General features: G+C 36.0%; 1 protein-coding gene across 1 annotated transcript in view; it reads right to left on the minus strand.

The window, feature by feature from the left end:
- LOC118262929 (uncharacterized) overlaps window positions 1–22362 on the minus strand; it is a 41534-nt gene extending 19172 nt beyond the window's left edge. Inside the window, exon 1 of the mRNA XM_035574616.2 lies at window positions 21456–22362. Within this exon, the coding sequence (XP_035430509.2) occupies window positions 21456–22113 (658 nt within the window). The 5' untranslated portion in view covers window positions 22114–22362. The remainder of the gene's footprint in view (window positions 1–21455) is intronic.
- Window positions 22363–22772: the final 410 nt, after the last annotated feature.

The following is a 22772-nucleotide window of genomic DNA, read 5'->3' on the forward strand; positions in this document are numbered from 1 at the left end:
ACGCGCTGTCGTTTCGATCTCGTTAAACGTAAAGCAAACTCGAACTAAGGGCATTGAGCGCTAAACTCATACTAAGGGTACTGTATCTTAAGTACTGCTGCCAATATTTACACAAAACCTCATAGCGACGTAACCGGAAGGAATGAACTTGACCGCTCGTGGCTTGGGCCGCGACATTGTCATAACCATGCGTTTGCGCAACATCCACCAGACTACTGGGACTGGCGCGCTTTCTCCGGCCCCTGCTGATCATGTGTGATCACACGTGTGCTGGTTAGATATATGTGAACTTATAATTACTGGTTTATTGTTATTGAGAACAATAGCAATGTGATGAGTTAAAGTATTGTGCTTGTAACTGACTTGTTGGTGATATTAACTACATATGACTGGTTAGCAAAAGGCAAATAGAATGAGAATACGAAAAAACGGTCTCAAAAACAGACACGCTCAAAGAATAAAAGCATTTATTCGGTTTTATTATAAATGCTCATTATTAAATGTGTTTTTCTTTCTTCTTTTCGCAGATCACACATTAATTAGCTGAACCGTATATGTATGTATGTACATGAAATAATCAAGAATCCGTATTAACTTAACCACCAATCGACTGTAGTTACTTCATAGTTACGGCTGTAACGAACATTACCAGTTACAAAGTAACATATTAACATAACTGGTGTAATCGCTCGTAACCTTTTGCCCGACAAGGTGAAGAGCACACGAAGCCTACGCTTCAGTGGATCGATAATTTGATTGAAACTTGAACGTGAATTGTGAAGGTAATGCGTGAGGATGTGCATTGTGCATTACAGTGGTTATATGTTAGGAAGTAATACGTGTTTGTACTAAATTCCTTTAGATGGATTAATTGTAGTGGTTTGATTCGAAAATGCAACGTCGCCTTTTATCCCCGAAGGTTAGGCACATTATGGTGGGTAACGTTGCTAAACAATGTACACCCACTTTTCACCATATTATGTGTTTTAAGTCTCGTTGGTGGCAAGTGAGTGTTTCGAAAGTACAAAATGCTCGTCGTAAATTACAGATTTGTGTTAATTTGGTTCCTTATTAATCTTAGTTCTTCTTAGTTAATCTTACTGCCGCACTCAGATATCATTAATGATTACTCAAACTATTCCTTAGTTACAATATCGAAACCAATTGCTAGGGACTTGGTTAATAACTATTAAACGACTCTGAGTACAGCGGTTAAAAGAGATTTTTGCAACATTATTCATATATGTAATTGATAATATCAGTTTTACAGTACGTGTTACAAGTAAGTATTCAACCTACTTATACTCGTATAACAAACTATAATAAATTAATAATTTATGAAAAAGGTAAATAGAAGTTAAAAGAGGCCACATTACACAATGTGCTGCTATAAAAACAAACTAATCTCACTTCAAAGATAAATAAATCTCGCTAGTATTGTGCCCCGGTTTCTTCATCTTTTTATCACGAAATAAAACAAAAACTAAGTAAGAACGGAATGTGGCTTAGTTTACGAAGGCCTACGATAAATATTTGTTTGGCTCAATGACCCTAAGGCGCTATTTGGGAACAAAAAATATAGACCATAGACTCTCGGCTACTCTTTGTGACTTTTGGAAATGTTGTAACAGTAGGATTGACTTTAGATATATTAGATGAATGAAATGAAATGAAATTGATTGTGTAATTCAGTAATTTATACTCTAGTAGTTTTTTTATTTTGGTTCAACTGCATTAAAGCCCTAAAAGCTCTTCTTATAGTGCCGGTACTAATTGCAAGCTTTGATTATTGTCAATTTTCTGGAGTTGATATTTTGGTATCATTTTTTTTAAACAAAATGCCCCTCATTAAATTTTCTCCTGTGTCGTGGGTGCGTTTACAAACATACAAGTTCACATGCACATGCACAAATACTTCAGCTTCCGTCATTTCGATGAGAAATACAAATCATGCAGTGTATGTGTTATGCAAAACCGTCCAAATTGTGTCCAACAAATACGGAAAAATGTCTGACTAAAGGAATATGTAAAGTTCATATGACATAGCACTTTTTAAAATCTATTTACGGTCAATTATATTTGAAATAAAGAAATAAAAATCGAAATCCTGAATGATTATACCTACAGTCATATGTACTTACATTACATCATATAGTTTAAACGGGTGTTTGCTAACTATTGGCATTTCAACGGATTGGAATGTTTAATGCAATAGACAAAATTATTTTATTGTTTGAGTGACATTTTGTAACGCAAATAATAAAGTTGTTGAGAACGATATCCGTAATTATGGTTCTATTGGTATAGTCTACTGTGAGTGATGTAATTTTTAGGACAATTAGCTATATTGGCGCGGTTTCCCGCTCTCTCCTCGGCTTCTAGTGGTCATAGCGTGCTATTTTATAGCTTATAGCAAAAATAAAATATTTTTTCATATCGGACTGGTATTTTTAGGGATAAGCGCATTTAAACAAACAAACTAAAAATCTTCGGCTTAATAATTGTATTAAGCCGAAGATTTTTAGTTTGTTTACCTTAAATATAATTATCTTATATACTTCAATAAGTCTTATAAGTATAGTAGAATAGGCGACACTTTGCAAAGTAGTGGACATTATAATGACTGCGCTATATGCCCCAATGACTTCAGTTACAGAGTAACCAGGAAACAATTCGAAAAGAAAGTCCCAAGTTACTAATCATATCACTAAATCACTGGTAATGAGAAGTGTACACATTCGTGTTACGCCATAATAGCCCCTAGCTGTATTATTAGAAGCGTTAATATACCGTGAAAAGGTACTAGGGGCAAAGACCCCATCCTTGACTTTCACTGCTTGGGAACATTATGCAATCAGGGAAATGAGTAGTTAGAGATAAAACAATCGTTTTTGGTTACAAATGTCATTTTGACATTCAATTGTTGATATATTATGCTAAATATTTTTATAATATTACGTAATAAGGGGTGCTGGGTACATTCTGTGCTATTCCTGACCGAAGGCCTCTTCTCACAAGGATAAGATTTGGAAAAAGTAACATTGGCACATGCCGTTGGTAGGTTTCAGAGTCGCACCCTCATACATGAGAAGAGGACGTCTTAAATCTCCGACCTAATCACGACATATATAATTAAATCAACAAACAAACATACAATAACAAATTTACATATATTTTGTGTGTGGGAGAGCCATTTTTCGGCAAGAATGGGCACCGGAGCGGTCTCAACTGGAGTGATGCCACGGCTTCACCAAAAACCAACGTGAAACGTTGGGCCTCCTCTCCATTATTCCCAATCCCCAATTCCCCAACAACCTTTAATTCCTAACCCCCAAAAGGCCGGTAACATGAAAAAAATAAACACTAACACAACTCAGTACGTCTCATCGTAATTTTTTATACAAACAAACATCCACATCCACATATACATAATAACAATTTCGGTAGAGAAAAGGCAACCCCTCAGTAAGTAGGTTCTAGTAACCAAGTAGGCGTTATTCAGTGATGGAGAAATGAGCGAAACAAGCCAGATAACTGGTGGTTACCTGCGGAAGTAGGAAGTAACTGTGGGTGGTTAACTCGATTGCCGTGTCGGGTTCAAGCTGGGTTCAAGTTCTTTACTCCAGTATTCACAACTGTCAAGTTATTTTTAAGTAACCTTCGTTCGCACGTTGATTTAAGATTATTATTTAAGGAATGATTCTTGTTTACTCCTTCCACTGTTATAAATATGGATATGTAAAATATTGATGGTGTATATTATTTTTAGTTTAGTGTACTAAAATAGAATTCTACGAATATTTATAAATGCGAAAGTTTGTTTGCCTTCACGTCAAACGGTTGAAAGGATCGAGATGAAATTTGGAACAGTGGTAGATAATGGTCTGGAATAACACATAGGCTACTTTTTATTTTACTAATCTCGGGCAAAGCCGCTGACAGAAGCTAGTAGGTTATATTTGTAACTTGTGTAATATTCGGAAAGTTTTTAAGTATGATCTTGAAAAGGGAAGGTTTGTTTGTATAAATATCACACAATACAAGGTAATAAGTTAGTCACAAGTTTCCGTATGATTTTCAAAATAAGTGCAATAAAACACGTATTGAGTCATGGCTTTCAAAGTCATCAGAAGGTTAGTTGGTTGTGGAGCTGTCTAGAAAGCTTTCGGCTTAAAATTACTTAACTACTTAAAAAAAAAATGTAATCATGATTTATTCTATGTAAAACTTTTAACATTTTACGGAATAATATTTATTTACTCTACCCCACTCTACAGTTTTAAAGTAGTGTAGATAATATACATATAAACTAAGGTTTAGCTGGAAGAGAATGCCCACGCCATTAAGCCCACCTGTGTACACAACTTTGCGCTTGAAATCTATACTTATAATAAATCTGTAGAGAGGTCAATTCTGTACATGAAATATATTTCCAAAATAACTATCAGCGGGTGATTAGTGATCGATACTGACGCCAAAAATGCAATCAGAAAATTTTTTGTCTGTCTGTCTGTCTGTCTGTCTGTCTGTCTGTCTGTATGTTCTTTATAGAAACAAAAACCACTCGACAGATTTCAACGAAACTTGGTACGATTGTTCTTTATACTCCTGGGCAGGTTATAGTATACTTTTCATCACGCTACGATCAATAGGAGCAGAGCAGTGAAGGGAAATGTTGGGAAAACAGGAGAACTTACTTCATTTTTTAAGCTTCCGTCGCGTGTGCAGCCTTAATGGTTAAAGCTACACAGAAATCATGTATGACGGAAATGTTCTCCTTAAAATTGTTTAAAAAATATTCTACGACAGCAAATGTCTATCTTTTATGGTTGACTCACAATAACACATATAACTCCCGATAGCTTAGCATTTCGGAGCTTTCTGATTATATTTGTCTACTCTTACGTTTATAACACTCTCATTCATCCCTAATTAAAAATGTTAACATTATTACCTACCTATTTAATAAAATAAATCATAGAAATCGGTACAGAAACACCAAAGATATACATGAATTACGCTAATAAACCATCGTGCGTGAATACTGAATCATGCAATAAGGATTATTTTTGTGTAAAGGCGGCGGATCCAAATGCGAACTTCATACAATATTTGGCTGTTGATGCGAGTAGACGTTAGAAATAAAACATCCACGCGAAGACCGACATCCGCGCGGACGGAGTCGCGGGCGAAAGCTAGTCTCTAATAAATAAGTAAATAAACATAGACTTTAAGATGAAAATGAAAGTATATTCATTTGCATCCACACTGGATCCCTCACATACAAGTTATACGTTGCTGTTGAAGAAGTTATCTTGCAGCCACGTTCTCACGGGGGGTCGTGGAGTCACCCCGAGTGACCCCCAGCTGACGGAGGTTTCACTTCACCGCGTAACGACACACATTATGCGCTAATGTTCCCATTCAGATACATGCCAAGATTACTTAGCTTGTGTCTGAGAACAGTTACTCTCTAAACATGTGGTATAAGACGACGATAGTGGCGTAGTGTGCCTCGGCGGGGCTCCGTATAATAGTCTGTTTGTGGGCCACATTTTCCTTCGGGGGGATCTCCTTCCACCTCCTTCTCCTCCTCCATCTCCTTTTTCCACCCTGTCTTTCAAGCCCCAAAGACTTACCGATGTTATAAAAGCGAGCCTATATTTAGGGGCCCACATGATAACGTCAATATTTACTACAGTTGCTGTCAACTTTTGAACTTAATTCAATGAAAATACGTTTAAGTTAAAACCCTCTATGATTTACCATTGAAGTTTACAAGTGACGTTACAGAGGATGCTTTTACTGACCTTACATAACACAAGGTCGTTATCTGGCCTACCAGTACTCCGTCCCCTGCCTATAATGGCCGGCAATAGGCGCAGTAACTCCACGTAATAGCCGTAATTAATGTTTCCCAATAGTTGTCAGAGCCCGGCGTTTGGCAATGTAGCTGTCGTGTTGTTAGTGCTGATGTTAAGGTACGTGGACATTACATCGGTGTGTATGAGATTTGTAACTTAAACTAGCTTATAATTATATTGCTACGCCTTTTATTCCTGAAGGGGTAGGCAGAGGTGCGTATTACGGCACGTAATGCCGCTGTACAATGTACTTGCAACCACCCATGAGCGTAGGTAGTAATGACACAGTACATATCTATTTGTCTACTTTTTCAGTTTCCACCACGTTCATGCATTTAGTCTACAAGGAAGCTGGTTAAGAGTGCTCTTTGAAACAAATAAACAGACACGCTCTTTATCTTTCTTGTGTGTATTATTATAGATAAGTTTTTACTTGCAATTACCACTGATAAAAACTTCACATACTCAAAAAGCTGTCGTTAAAATATTATTTACCGCAATTATCCATACGTTTATGTAGGTTTGTAGCTGTACTGACAAAAGACGTTGTAATAAACTCCGTCATAAACGCACAGACAGACAGACGTACTTAGAGACGTATTGTTTCAATATAATTATGTAACTATAACAGTCCGTGTAACGACTGACCGTAACGACCACAACGTTTATGATCGACAACTTTCTTCAATTTTATTGTTTCTCGAACTGTGAAGGAAAAATTACTTTTTAAGTATAGGAAATTAATAATGCGGAAGAACTTTGATACTAATACTGATTGACTAATAGTTCGTTTATCTCCATATCTGGTCAGAAGTGGTACAGCGAAATGTTAATAAATGTATCTTTCTTAAAATTATACGTTATGCTTTGTTCATGTAACTGATTAATATTATTTCGCGACTTGTTTTTTAAACATTGGATTTCTGAGAAATTATTTTTTCCTAGTCCCACTAAGCATATATCAGAAGGGAACACACATAGTACTAATGAACGCAGGTCCTAGGATTTGAGTTTCTAAATTATGACAAGTAAAATAAATAAGTATTATAATACTAGGTCGTAGTATCATAGACACGAACGTGCCTAATAATAGTACTCGTATAAATATTTGTCTATGTAATTATTATTTATATTCAAAATACAGATCCATTTTATTTATTGAAAGTATGTATTCCATTTATTTCGAAAAGTTGGAAAATTAAATAGTAACTCTAAACAAGACAGTTTCACAGTTTTCAAGTTTGAGCAGACAAAGTTTTCTATATTGTATCTAAGCAGATATTATTTAGTTTTAACAAGTAGATAACGTTTCAACGATTGGATATCTTCGACACGAGACAGCAACTATAAGTTAGTTACTACGTAACGTTACACTACTGAATACAAAGTCCAAAAAAACTTTAGCATAAACACCAAAAATAAAAAAATAATTCTAAGAACCGTATTAAACCTAATAGGCCTACAAGGAAGCAATACCCAATAGGCTATAACACGTAACGATGGCTAGATTGGCTGATTAGAATTCAGTAAGTGGGCTGATCTATGTGGCCTGCATGGTACACTCGGTTAGTGGGTCAGTGGTTACATAACCCATCCGCTGGTCATTTTATTGCCGTTTGAGTAAACCTGTACTGTGTTCCAATTACTCCTATAAAGAGTGAAGATAGGATTCTTAATGTTATTTCATTTATGGATGTTTTATGAGGAATCTTGTAATAATTTCATGATGTACTAGCTGGCCCGGTAAACTTTTTAAGCCTTCTCTGGACTTCCACAAACAATTTAAGGCCAATATTTGCCAAATCGGTCTAGCTGTTCTCGAGTTTTAGTGAGTTTTAGTTGTTATTGTGTAGTTGGGACTAATGAACTGTGATTGATTTTCATATATAGAGATTGAAATTACTGACCACACAGATGGTCAGTGGCAGAAGATAGATTCTTCAGAAGTTAAATTGAAAGTCATGATAATATACTGGTGATTATGTTGATGTTGATAAACAATAAGGTATGGCAGAGGGTGTCCTTAAAATAAGCAAGTATGAGCAATTTGTTCCATGAAACAACTTCGTAACTCCTACAGCTACTGAATGACTAGGTTTGATTCTGTGAAACAGACATTTTCTTCATCAATTTCCCCACATTAAGCAACGATAGACCAAACGTCGGCTTCGTCACCACAGAACCGGTGTCTCATACTTCTTATATTGACATTTATGTCCCAACTTTCATAACATAGCTTTAAAATTTTGCAACGCGCATTATCCTCGCAGAAAACGATTAAAATGCGCGAGAATCGAACCTGACACCTTACGTAACGTGATTATTCATTATATGTCTATCCTTCTCGCACTTATGGAGTAGCATGTATGTTTGTCCTTGTTTAGCGACCTGACCTACTGTCGCAGTTTTATGGAACTTTCTCATTTGATTAGGTGGTTATTGACTTAGCGTCGGTTGATCAAATTGCGTTAAATTAATTTCGTGGTTACTCAACCGGTTTTGTCTTTAATTGGTGTTGGTTTCGTGCACCACTTGAACTTGGTTTAAGGTAACTTTGGTATCTTAACTTAACTACTGACGCACGGTTGGTACGTTGGCTGGGCAACCGACTGCCGAGTAACGTCGGGTTCGATTCTCCTGCACGTAGCAACTTTTTGTGTGATCAACAATTGTTGTTTCGGGTATAGGCGTCATGTATGTGTATGTGAACTTGTATGTTTGTAAACGCACTCACGATAAAGGAGAAATCCCAAATGTTAATGTTAAAAAAAATATATGTGGTAAGGTAATAAATTCTTGGAGAATTCTCATGACAATAACAATATTCAGCATTGTACGCAAATTGTATGTGCATAAAGCGTTTTAAGTAAAAGTCTAGTAGATGTATATGTAGTTGGACCCAATGAGGACATTTGCATCCGATTTTCTCAATGGACGAAAAGTGATTCACGAGGAAAGTTTCTCACAAGAACTCAAGTCAAACGACACGCTTTTTGTTACATAGGAGACAAGCATACTACTAAATGCTTAAAGAATATGAGTCAGTAATAATAATTTGCATTCAATACTTGGGACGGTCAGCTCTAGTAATTGGGTTTTTGGAAAAGCCTGAGGCATGACATACTAACATACATAGTATCGAAGCCAAATATAATATGTGTGTATCCTCCCACTACTTGATAAAGGCGGGGCAGGGTCGCGAATTACTATGTAACCCACATTAACGCCCATAGTAAAAATACATGTTGACTGACGAATATATAAAATAATTTCATGGTAATTATTTATAGTATAAGTGTGGTTTAAGAATTTACTGTTAGAATATCAGTAAAAGTAAGCTGTGGATTGGCAGTTCATTGTTTCTACTTACCCCCATGGGAGAAAGGCGTGAAGTTATGTATGTATAAGCAGTGGAGTTCATACAAATATGTAAGACGGTTCTTACTAGACTAGAAAACAGTTCTTAAAATGTATAAAGGAGTTTAATGGAAATCATGATACCAGTATCTGTTGGTTATGGAAAGCAGTTGTCACACATTCTATGATGAAAACTTAATCTTAATTATGAGGTTGGTTAAGTATAAGCGCCGATCCTAAAGTAGTCAGGAGGTTCAAAAGAAATAACTATACAAAACATTTAACTTCCAACACAAGATTGTTATGTCCGCAGCCATTTTTTATAGCCCACAACAAGTCATAGTGTACAAAATGATGTGTGACAGTGGACACGTGCATGGCCCAACTAGAACAATACTAGAGCAGCGACACATCCGGCGATCTGTTACGTGAGCGACCGGTCTCACTCTCCTCTCACGTACGCAAGCGCTTGCGCAACTAGCGACCGGCGCGTGCGCACCGACTTGTATTGGAGCTTGTAAGACTTCCAAGAGATAGTGATATGACATTTAAACGGATAGGGAAAAGTAAGTTAGCGCTTGTGATGTTGTTAGTTCCATGTATTAGAGGATAATCGTGTTGTGGAAAACTGGGTGTCTGGTCAGACCACAAAGAAAAACTTCAGATCTTCGTGAAGCTTATTCTTAACTGTTGATTAAATTATGGAGTACTCGTAGGATTAACAAGATAAGTTGTGTCGATTTTTAATAAAAATTACAAATTAGAGAAAAGAAAATAGTGTTCAATCTCATATTCTTTAAAATATGGAAAACTATGTCAAATTGAAAAGGATAAATGTTAACAATGTTGTACAAGTAAATATGAAGTATTATTACACAGATTGGTCACACTACCTGAGAGAGTTCCACCTGACAGGACCTCGACCCATGTCATGTGCATCATACAATGGTTCCCACGTTGTATGCGCCGGCGCAGGCGTCTTCATTAGTAGCCGAAGATAATGCTTTGATGGGCAGCGGTGAAGGCTGCGTACGCGCACGCATTGCCTATTTACATTATTTTTTTAATAACGTGGTTTATGTTTTTAATTGGAAAATTGGTACCACTTTTGTCCCGTGCGAGTGGTACAACTTTTTACCAGTCTTACAGCCGTACTCAGAGACATTTAATTATTACTTAAACTATTCCTTAGTAAAAATTTTGTTTCGAAAACAATTGCTAAGGACTTGTTTAAGTAACTATTAAATGACTCTGAGTACGGCAGTTACTTCTATAGTAGTGGTATTATCCAGACTGTATTATTATGTAGCTTCAATAGCCTTATAAATTCATTACTGGTTACTATTTACTCGTAAATCCTGAAAGTCTATTACTAGTTAGCCTGCAACAACTTCCTACCAGTTGAAGTGGTTTACAAGACAGCCGAGATGTTGCTCAACATGGTCGTTTTAGTTCAGACAATATTTGTGCATCAGCCAGACTAGAACGTCAATATTATAAAGCCTAAAGGCGAAGGAGAACAAATACCGCTGACACTGATGAGCCAATACTACCTGCTTAGTTTAAAATAATAAAAAAATATATATATTTCATAAATAATTGGGAAATTAACGTAATATTATTAGAGTTGTATCAACATTAACCGCCCGTGGCTGTCCATGGTTGGAGTATTCTCCTCCTCTACCAAAGGTGAGGTTGTCATAATCTCCAGGCTTATCATAGTTTAAAAAGTTCAGGTTCATCAAAGAGTGTTACTTAGTGTCAGTGATCTTTCAAATAGTCCTTACAGGTCCGTCCACAGGCCCGCATCGTACGAATCGCACGCAAAAGATTTTAGTTGGTCTTGTATAGAAACTCATACAACTGCGTCCACTGATCCGCATCGTATGGACCGCATCATCAGCAATGAATCATACGGAATCCGTACGATACGTATGATGCGGGCCTGTGGACGCTACCTTTAGATGGCTCTATATGACCTGTGGGAAGAGTAGAGTAGGGCCTCTCTCTGCTATCATCATGCATACAAATAATGAAGAATAGGTAAAACACACATATTTTCTTTCAAATAAGCAGTAGGTTATTGTGCTCGGAAAAGTTTTAGAAATTCATCCTCCATCACACGCATTAGCAACCACACCGCGTTACATGTCCAACCGTTTAGTATCTGTTATCTTGGGAACGGCTCACTCCATTTACGTGTTTATTTTCTTAATTTATAGATTCGCTTTGGTCGTTGCAAGCTTGTATTTAGATCGGTGCATGTCCCGGAACTGTGGCTGAAGTTCCGCTTGTTTGACATGAAATAGTTATCACGGAATATGGTAATCTTAGGAGATTTGTTTCCGATAGGTGGAGAAAACACTTGGCTAGACAAGAGAAGGGATTTTATTTGAATGGTCTATAAAGAAAGATTTTCATCATACTTTAATATAAGATGATCTTAGATGTTGGTTTGTCTTGTTGTTTTCATGTTCTAGTCCTTCACAAGTGATGTTTTGTTGGGACAGTTCGTGACTCGCAATTTCAGTAAAATCTCAGTACATACAAGTGGTGTGTATATTCTCTTTGTGTGTGGAAAGATGATATAAATACTTATGTATACTTTGTTTATATATTATATCTGTTGTGTAAATATACTCATGTTAAAAGTTATATAATATTTTCAAGAAAGAACTCTTAAAAGTTGAAAGAAAGTTATCTTATTGAAAAACTTCTTTAATAGTACTTGGTCACTCTACTTAGCTAAACTATCATTTTTACTTTACCAAAAACTAAGATATATAAGTAGCATGTGCTCTACATAAAAATCCACGTAAAGTGTAATAAAAATTCTTTCTCAACTTTCCCGTACATTTACAAAGAGAAGGAAAACAGAGACAAGTGTGGGTAAGTAGAAAGTGTTGCCAGCTTTGGCTATCCGATGGTGTAATCTATGGTGTAGTGTCCACGGGATTTACTGTAATGTTGTGTTAACATCGCCATTGAAATTCTATCTAATATTTGCATGGAAATTCGTTCCTGAGTTTGTCTGTCGGGCTTTGACGCTGTAACAGCTAAACTGATTTTGATAGATCTTGTATAAAGATAGGTGGGAGAGCGAAATTAAAATTTGAAAGGTGGTATCTAACAAGTCGTTTTTCAATTGATTGTCAATTAACCTAATTCAGCAAAAAATAACAATAATTAAGAAAATGGTTCAATTTTTCAAGTTCCAACCAAATACAGTAAAGGAAATCTTGAGAAAATCACACACACACACACACACACACACACACACACACACATACACATACAGTTGACATAAGCAGACAAATATAGAAAGTGAAACTGTCAACGTCCTGTCCGGTCCGGCGACTGTGGCTGCGCATGCACAGGACATAGCGCACCTATAACGGGGAACTTGCGCCCGCGCAAGGTTGTAGGAACAAGGTCTCGTTACTAGTGAACTTTTATGGTAAGGTTCAGGGTTTATGGTTTACTAAATGATATTTCGATTGGTATTGAGTGGTTTTTAACAGTTTTTATTGAGATCTTTTTAAAACATGGGACTAGTAGAAATGCTAGTCAGAGATGCCAATGCATCTCTGACTGCCTGTGGCTAATGAGCTTTATCGTCATATGTAGATCAATATCTACATATGACGATAGATTTTTTAATCTTACTTGGAAACTTGATAACCTTATGGCAAGTAATTGAAAACCACACATCTCACTAGAGGGCTAATGCCTTTCCGATAACCCCTTGGGTGAAACATCGCAAGTAATATTTATATCTATTTGAAAAATAATAAATAACTATAGTAAAGCTATTCAAACAATCACCATTTGCCCGTGAATGTAACATAAGCTGGCCATTATAGATTACGAAATAGTTTACGGAGGTGCGCACGCGCATCGCCCACCTCCTGCACGTTCTACGACTAATGTCCAGTGTGGTGCAACCGTTTATGACAGTGACAGAATTATATTTATTATTAGTGATGGGCTTGTGGTTATTTTATTTTGAAATAGTTAATATATATGGTATATTTATGCTACGTTTGGAATACCTTCTGTGCTTTTTTTAAATAACCTAATATTGTAGAATTATTATATGTTAGATGAGTAGTGACTTAGTTCACACGCTGTGCCTGTTAATTACTATTGAAATTAGGTGGTCGTTTTTGCCAGCTCTTTTTGTGTGTTGACATAAAAAAACTAATTATATAATATTATATATTATACAATTATTTTTATTAATACATATAATAATTATACGACCATACAATAAAAAATATAATTTAATGAAAAAGATAACCTATACAATTATATATATGTAGAAAATCTCACGCATTAATAATATATCCTGCGAGGTACAAAACAATGACATAATATGTAACTAATTATTTTAATACCACATTAATGAGTGCTGGCATACATACTATCTGTCTGTCTGTCCTGCTGACCCAGTAGGCTCTACAGCTAATCATAATAATGATCTTAATGCCTACAATTAAGTACATAAAAAGTAATTTAACACATACTCTTTTATAGTCTAACGTTTCTTAATAATATATGATTTAATAACATCCTATAAATATTGCTACAACATTTTATAGTGAATCATAAACTATTGTAATTCTTCGTGAAAGGCTACTTTAATTTTATTTTGTTGTTGAGTCACACACACATAAATACATTATGTATTTTATTGTTAAGTTGAACAATAATCAAATGCAATACTTTATTAAATTGGAAAAAGAAAAACATCATTTTCGTAAATGCTCACGACTTGTTCGCGACTCCGGACTAGAGTGACATATTATGATATTCGTAGTTATGTTTAAATAATGCTAAAAATCTATGTTTTAAGCCGCTAACGTTCATCCTACAAAAGTATCATGGCGTCGCATTTAACAATGACATAATTTTGACAGCTTTCAATTAATTGCACATCACTACCGCCTCTTTGTTTTCTGGTCGGCCACAGATTATGTAATACATTCTTTATTATACATAGTGGCCCTGACATGGCTCGCGAGGACACACATGGGACCCATAACATAACATGCATTATTCAAAATTACAAGATTATCTGACCATTCTGAATATGTAATTTATTAATACCGTTGATTTATGCTTGCTAAATAACTTAGTAATAAAATATTTATCTATTTTTTTTCTATTTTATGTTGCGTATAAAGCTATTTTTAAAACACAGTGTGGGAACCGAATTTATGTGCAAATATTACAATGTTACATCAACAATTATTTTTCTGCTCAAAGAATTACAAAATTGTGATTTCCTCTCAAATAAAATAAAATGTTGCGTGGTTAAAATGTATGCGAGTTCTATTTATATATTATAAATATTGGGCAAACGTGTAAAGGCCAAAAATTATATTTAAATATACATATGTAAGTCTTTAAATAAACTTAAACTTTTAAGTTGTTAAAAATTTCACAATCAACTATCTCAACAGCACATATTTAGCACAAATCCTATGTAGCAATCAATAATAGTATTTGAAGTTAATAACTAGGCATTGTGACTACAACTAAAAATATACCTACAGCATAATTTCATCACAAATAAATATGTCATTTGAAAACTCTGCTAATGGAACTTTTAACAACAATAATAAATAGCCACATTTTTACAACTCAGTATTATCTCTCCGACAAAAACATGAATTAGCAACATTCACAACAATGACAATAAACTTTAAACAATAGCCAATCATGAGGCTATCGTAAACACCCGGACTGGGAAGCGAACCGGCGACCTTACGCAACGGTAACAATATGATTTGAGATGAAAGCGGCTGATGCTGCGTCGGTATCTCTCACGATGTTAGTACAATGCCTCTAGTTAGTAGCTTTCTGATAAATGTAACATAGTAAGAAAATGTAGAAGGTTCAGTCTTGTAAAATGTAAAATACACAGGTGTCTGTACAAGTCAAGTGCGAAAGCATGTGAGTTTGTGTGTGTTAGTATGTTTGTTACTCAATTACGTCATACCAGGTGAAGGGATTGAGATGAAATTTGAAACAAGGGTAGATAAGGTAGTTAGTATAGCTACTTTTTTATACCACGGGAATGTGGGCCTTTTATTTTCGGGAACCTACTATATTATACACATAATTATGTAATGTTACACATTGCCTCTATGATACTGTTTAACAAAGGTAACTGTAGACTTGATGAGGCCCAAAGTTTCATGAACTTAATCAGGCTTACAAAACGTTTTGTGTGAAGTTAATCTTCTGCGTCCCTACATAAAATGGTCTTTAAAGATATTATATCAAACGTACTTAGAATATACATAAATCAAGAATCGAGATTGTTCAGACAATAGTCTTTATCATTATCGGTTGATGTTTATGAGTAGTAATTAAGATAAATCTTTTTAAATTGACGCAGTGGTAACAAGCAATTGTATTGTTATTGTACAATAGCACAAATTATTATATTATATGGCTTCTGCGGTAGAGACCCTTAACCTTAAACGGCGTAAATATTGAAATCTAGTTGGTAGCTACTGTTTTGAGCATCTAACAGCAGCCCTCGGAGTGTGAGCATCGGTGACTCGCCGCCTGATTAGAGAGAGACGGTGCATCGCATACTGTGTGCGCTTCAAAGAGCCACCCAACCACCACAGATGGAATCAGTAGGGTGGGATCCAGTAGGTCTTATGTTGACCCGGAGCTGCCGACTACCAAGGCTACAGTCAGTAGTTGTAACAAATAATACTAAATCAGAAGTAAGTAATAGTTTAGTTTTCAATGAACAGTTACATGAAGCAATCTTTAAATATAAATGTGCTTTAAACACGCAAAGTTACGAATTCATTCAGTTCCACTTCCGTTTTGTTTTTCTCGAGTAGAAATTGTGACTGTGAGGTGAAGTAATCAGAACAAAACAGCTATTTCATAATTATTTCCTCTGTGTAGCGCTGTTAAAGTTTTACCGGTCTTGCAATAATTAATTAATTAAGTAGAATTAAAATCATAAAATATAACTAGTACTTGGAAGGTGTTACTAAAATTAAGTCTCATTCTATTCTGAAATGTCTGAAAACCCTAAAATGTTTTTTCTATTCACGATTTTAATTGAAAATGCACATTTTCACTTATCTTTCATAGTCCCATCGAGGTCTAGACTTAAAAAGATTGAAAACAAATGAAGACAATAGATTTGAAAACCGAACCAAGGAATTGAATCTAGACTGTTCTAGATTGTAGACCATGACGAGTAATCAGATCATCTTTAGTTAAAAGACAAGGTCGAGCAGAAATTCTTTAATTTGGTTTCCACATCTCTCATTTCCTAACTACCGACTGAAGTCAGGTCCGGTGACATTGAGACCGATTGTTGACGCTTCCATCTCGCAGCCTTAATGACAGACAAAGATCTTTTATAAAGCATCAACACTTTCATTTCGTTGAGGACGTCTGATTTACTATAAATATTTGGTAAAAAAACCAATGGTATTTTTACCAAATGTAATAAAAGTTGTATATAATCCCAAGGCATTATATTCATTTTTGTGTAATGCTATTTCTTATGGTATAAGCTGGTGCACGATCTGACGGATCACTTGGTGGTAAGCAATTGCTTTCGCTCGTGGACACCCGAAACACCAAAGGTGTTGCTGGCCTTTTGGGGGTTAGGAATTTAAGGGTTGTTGGGGAATCGGTGATTGGAAAGAGGGGTAATTGGGCCTCCGGTAATCTCACTCACACAACGTAAGCGTTGTTTTACGTTGGTTTTCTGGGGGACGTTGGTGTTACTCTGGTCGAGCTGGCCCATTCGTGACGAATTATGGTTCTGCCAAACTTAAAATTTCAAAATAGGATTGTCCGATTTATTTCATTTTTGGGAAAACCCTAAAACATCTTTTAGTTTTGACTAGAATGATTAAAATCCAAAACATAGAGCTAGCATATGGCATGAATGTACTTATTCAATCAAACCAGTGGTCAGCCATTGTTACATAAGCGCGCGCATCGTTGCCAAATCCACTATAGTCACTCAGGAGTCCGGACTGCGCAGGCGCAGCGTAAGAAAGCGAAGGTCGGCTGTGGTGTAATGGTGGTCATTGCAAATGAATCGGAATTTTTACGTCATGTGTTATTCAGTGTGACTGGTAAGCAGGCAGGTAATTCATGAACAAGTTTGTTTTCGAAACTGTCATAGTTGTAGGTAATTTGGAAGGCTACGTTTCCTTCTGAGGAAAGCGAATCAGGTTATAGTCCTCGATATAATTTTATGCATTCATTGATTGGTTTTTAACTTAGCACTATTTTAATCAGGACAAGTTCACTTAGCATTTTTTTCTTACTAAACCACGTTCCGTAAGAAAATTTTATTAAAACATCGTGTCGCCAATAGGTGTAGAGTTAAGTTCATTTTCTAAAACTCATGGTTTACTCCTGTTAATTTCCTGTAAGTAAATGGAGAAAAGCTTCACTAGTTTCTAGTCATAGAGGGATCTCTTCATCATGAGCAGCGTGCGCAGACGCGGTGACGTCGCGCAGCCCACTGAGTTAAGTTCTAGAATAAATGTAAAATGTGAATTATTATCGAAACATTCTAGAGTCGTCAAATAGAAGTAAAATAAATGATGTAACAATATTGTAATCCTCGCGAATAATTTGTCAAACATGAGCTTTAATAGTGAATGACAAATTCGGTTATTAAACTCAAGTTATAAAACAACGATTGGTCGTAACTGTACTTACGTATGTTTAAATAGGTAAATAATATGTCATCGTATTACATAGGTTCTTTCATATTATACAATACACGATGCCTACTTACAATCTATTGGTCCTGTTATTCGATAAATAGTTATTAACTGGACTTTTTTCGGATTTTCTAAAAATATCCGTTATAGCACAGAGTCTAAAATTGTGTCCAGTATATGGCAAAAGGCTCACCCTTATTACATGGGTCTTATAAAATAAATGGTGAAAAGTGAGTGTACTTTTATATAGTGGCATCGTCTGTATCTCTGCCTACCTTTAGGGATAAAAAGGCGTAACGTTGTGTCGTTATTAACTTTTTTACTTGATTACGTGGGAAAACTATTAATTACTATAAAATATTAAATATCTTTGGGATGTTAGTTGGAAAGCTTGTCTCATACTTACATACAAATTGGATTTATATCAATAGTTCTTCTAAAGCTATTCAGTGCCATATATGTACTGCATAGAGAACTTATATTAACATTGCAACAATAGGGAAATGTTATATTATTCGATAGTCATATTTGAACAATAAAACTTTGACCTTACGGCCAGTCAAAGTTACCTAAATATGAGTTATATTAAGATGTCCGTGATGAGATGGCGGAAACATACTATTTATTTTATTTAAGTCAATAAGTTTATCGTTCGTGCGTCGTTAGTTAATAGGCGATGGACAAAGACTTCGAGCAATATGTTTGATGAACAATACAAATAATGGACCAAGAATGCTGGTTTCCCGGTATAATATTAATATATTAATTGGCTAACTCGATAACCTTGGAATTTTTGCAGTGAATACCCGCAAACAGCTAATATTCCTTTGCTTAAGATACCCTTGATCTGTATTTGGAATCCATTACCACAATTATATTGCTGGTAAATAAATATTATACTACTTTTATAACCAAGGTTCACTGATTGATGAATTTTGAAATAAATAGTCAGAATCTCTAGCAGTCTAAACTATCTGTCGGTGTAGCCAGCCAGCGCAACGCAGCGTCAAAAGAAACAAACGGACATGTATTTTGAAAGACATATATACACATTTTTTTTTCAGGGGGAATATCATACATTGACTTCTCCGCTTTGGGCGAGTGAGAGGTAGTATCAGACTCTTACTGACTAAAAACCACCCTGTTACTACTCCTGCTCTTTTGAGCCGGAGCCCCGATAACTGGCTAGGCAGTCTGCAGCTCATACCTACCTACACATTAGGTTGCATTATTACGAGTATATTAGGTTGCAATATGTTCTAATAAATTATATACTGTCAGTAACTTTTTATTTCTATCAGACTTCTAGACATTAATATAGTTGTAAAACCGTCGCGGTGTTTACTGTTAACCTAGATTTTCCCACACTTTGTTGTGAAAACCTGAAACTAGTTCCCTTACACATTCAGCCATTTGTTATGACTATCATACGCCTACTTTGTTATGTAGATTCTAGTTAGTTTACAGTCATGCTTCCTCGAACGTTTCTCATTTCATTTTACACTCTTTTCCTTCACTTTAGAGTACATATTTGGTTGTTATGGATATAGAGGCACGAATTTGCCAAAAACAGTTATTTAAGTGAAAAAAGAAATCTGTTGTGTAAGTAAACAAACCGTTTTGATCTTATTAACTTCGCTTAGTGGTGCTAGTGACCCAGATATTTTCGTTTAAAACTCATTACGCAACTCCGCGCAGTCGGTACAGCGTTTAGAAAAACTTGTGACCCGCTAGCCCGGTATACATTGGCTCGTTTTATTGTGATTTAATTTTTTCTATTTTTTATACGAATTTGTAGACATCGAGTAACATCGTCTTCATAACCTTATTTAATTTTAATAATGACTTACTTAATATTCATCGTCTAAAAATACGGTTTCATCACAATCAGCCAAAGATTTATTCTTCATGCTCAAAAAAAAACATGCATATGTGTCTCACGTCCGTTTTCACAAACGTCTTAAAATTTAAGGAACCCCTAAGCTAAGATAGGTGGCACTTAACGACATTTTGGTTTCCAGCAACCAATAAGCACAGCAACGCCTAACGGGCACATAATTTTTCTTTTTTATTTTTATCAACCATGGTCGTCCCACTGCACCGCAAAGGCCTCCCTACCCTCTTTCCACCCGCTTCATAAGTAAGGCATATAAGTACACAATTATTTTCAAATCAAGTGTCAACTAAGTTATTAAAAAATTGTCAATGAATTAGAATAAGAACAATAATCCGTATTACAAAGTTACGTCGTATTGAGTGATGGCGTTTACTTACATAAGTGGCTTAGCATTCAAACTGTCGATTTCATTAAACCGTTTAACTTAACGTGTGGTTCTAACTTAAAGCTGTAAACCTGAGGTTAATCTTAATGTTACGAAACTGTTAAATAATATATACGAGAACATTTGTAATAACTGAGTCTGAGCAGTGAATGCTGCAAAGTATTTTGTTTTATTTTTAATGGATGAGTTCCTATATACATTCTTTTTTTCCTTTCTGCAAAGGTCCCAAGTTACTTCTAGTGAGCAAAAACAACATAATTTTTTTTCGAGCCGTACTTATTAATCCACATATTATGTCGTGTTGTCTCGGAGGTTTAAGTCGTGCGGCTTCGAAACCTACCAACGGCAAATTTACAAAATGAACATTGTTTTTCACGTGAAAAATTATGATAGTAGTTTTCAGAAGTGAATTTCATTTGATTGACCATAAAGATAAGTAACTAACAAAACCGATAAACTGTTCAGTTCATAAGTTTAGTTATTTACGATGTTCAGTTAAGTTTTACGATCTGTTTTAAAGAAAAAGTTATAATTACTGCTCGGTTTCATAAGTAGGAAGCGAGTAGGTATCTAAATTATAATAAATAATTGCGAAAAGTATTACATAGATACGAATGAAAAAATGTATTTGAATATTACGTGTGTGTTAAATTAAACGTTGCGTTGGTTTAACTTGTGTCGATGACCGAGTTGGTCAATATTCGAGAGATGGTTAAAAGTTCACACAAAGTCTTAAAAAAGAATAGATTAAACCGATTTTTATATTTTCAACAGACGATGTACCAGTTGATTTTTAATTTTAAAAGTCTTTAGTTTTTTTAATACTCAAGGGGAAAGCCAGCCTGTATTCAAAATGTAGGCATTCCAAATATTTTTTTAATAAGTTTGGAAAGCGAGCCTCATTAGTATGTTACAGAATTAAGCATCCTATTATAAAAGTAATGGTTCCAAGTTTATGTAATGACACAGTGCACGATTATATTTGCACAATGTTCGGTAAAAGTTATGTCTTGTGCAACACTGGACGGATCCACGGACGACATTATATCATCGCTTGTGAACACATATATATTTAATTACACTTCATTTATATTCACTTGCAACATATTCTAAGTTATTCATAAGGGGCTTGATCCGAAAAATTTCGAAATTCCATAAATCACGCTTTAGCCTTGGTCTTTTAATCTGTTGGTATGTTAATGTTAGAGGTTGGTACTCACTCTTGAGCGCCCACAGCTTCCTCTCCATCAGTCCCTCCACGTACTCCTGCATCTCCAGGCGGCAGTCTCCGCTGACAGTCTGCTGCAGCTCCGTCCACTGCTTCACCAAGATGTCTGCATCAAACAGTCGCAGCATGTTCTCTATGCCCATCAGCTCCGAGCTGGTAACGTTGTCTCGCTTCAGCACGTTCCTGGACTCGTTCACGGTGTTCCTGATGGAGTCGCTCAGCTTGCTCAGCACATCCTTGTTCGGTTTCGTTGTCGTTTTGTCCGCGGGTTTGCTGGTAGTCTTCACAATGTGCTGCACATTGTGCGACTTCTCAGTCGTCGATTGTTTCGCTTCAGTCTTAATGTCGCTGAAGTCTGCGAACGACAGTCCGTCGTCGTCCGCGAATAGATCGAAAGCATCCTCCGTCGTGGATTTCTCGTTTCGGTTCGAATTTGGAGGCGCAGGCTTGGCCAGGGAGCCGATCAGGTCGGAAGCTAGGTCTTCATCCACGCCACCCTTGGCCGAACCTTTCTTGATACTCTGAAAAGCGTCAATCAAAGCACTCCTTAGCTTCTCTTCGCGCGCACTCTCTCTGCTGTCACCCTGTAGTTCACCACCAGCATTTACTAAAACTAAAGCACTTAACAATACTATCACTAGAGGAGACATTTTGAAAAAAATAATTTTAAATTTATTTTTTCAAAGTTTCACTCGCACATGCTTGTTAGTACGATCACTGATACGTTGGAGTCGAGACGATATTTCGGTAGTTAAAGGTGCGCGCGCGGCGTCATAGTCGGGGCACGACTGCGCGGCTGTGAGGCTGTGACATAACGCCGTTACGAAGTTACAGCGGCACTTTCACTGTCGGCGGCGCGCGCGCAGGTGATCGCCGCATCCTTGTAGGGCGGCCGATGCGTGTCGCTGAGCCACTTGTACGTTGACTAACATATTAGTTAACTTATTATAATTATAATATCATTTGATAACTATGTATCCGACAGGCAGAACGTCATAAAATAGCCACCTACTACAACTAACGAGCCTCATACCAAGTAGGAAAGAACTACGCTTAAGCTTACGCTACACATAGGTTTAAAACGGAGTCCATATAAATTTTTAAAACTAGAAATCTTTCAAATGAGCTATGCAGCTAATCTTGCGGATAGATATACATTTTCAAATTCGTTAATTAATTATATGATAAATGCAAATGGTTGTCAGTTTGCACTTTATAAATCACATAGAAAAAAAGCTTTAAAACTATAAAAGCTTTCTGCTTAGTTTGTGTTTGTTTGTGCTAAAGTTTTGATGTCCTCGTTTTGATA

The sequence above is a fragment of the Spodoptera frugiperda genome, chromosome 12 (assembly GCF_023101765.2).
Source record: "Spodoptera frugiperda isolate SF20-4 chromosome 12, AGI-APGP_CSIRO_Sfru_2.0, whole genome shotgun sequence".
Taxonomy (NCBI): Eukaryota; Metazoa; Arthropoda; class Insecta; order Lepidoptera; family Noctuidae; genus Spodoptera; species Spodoptera frugiperda.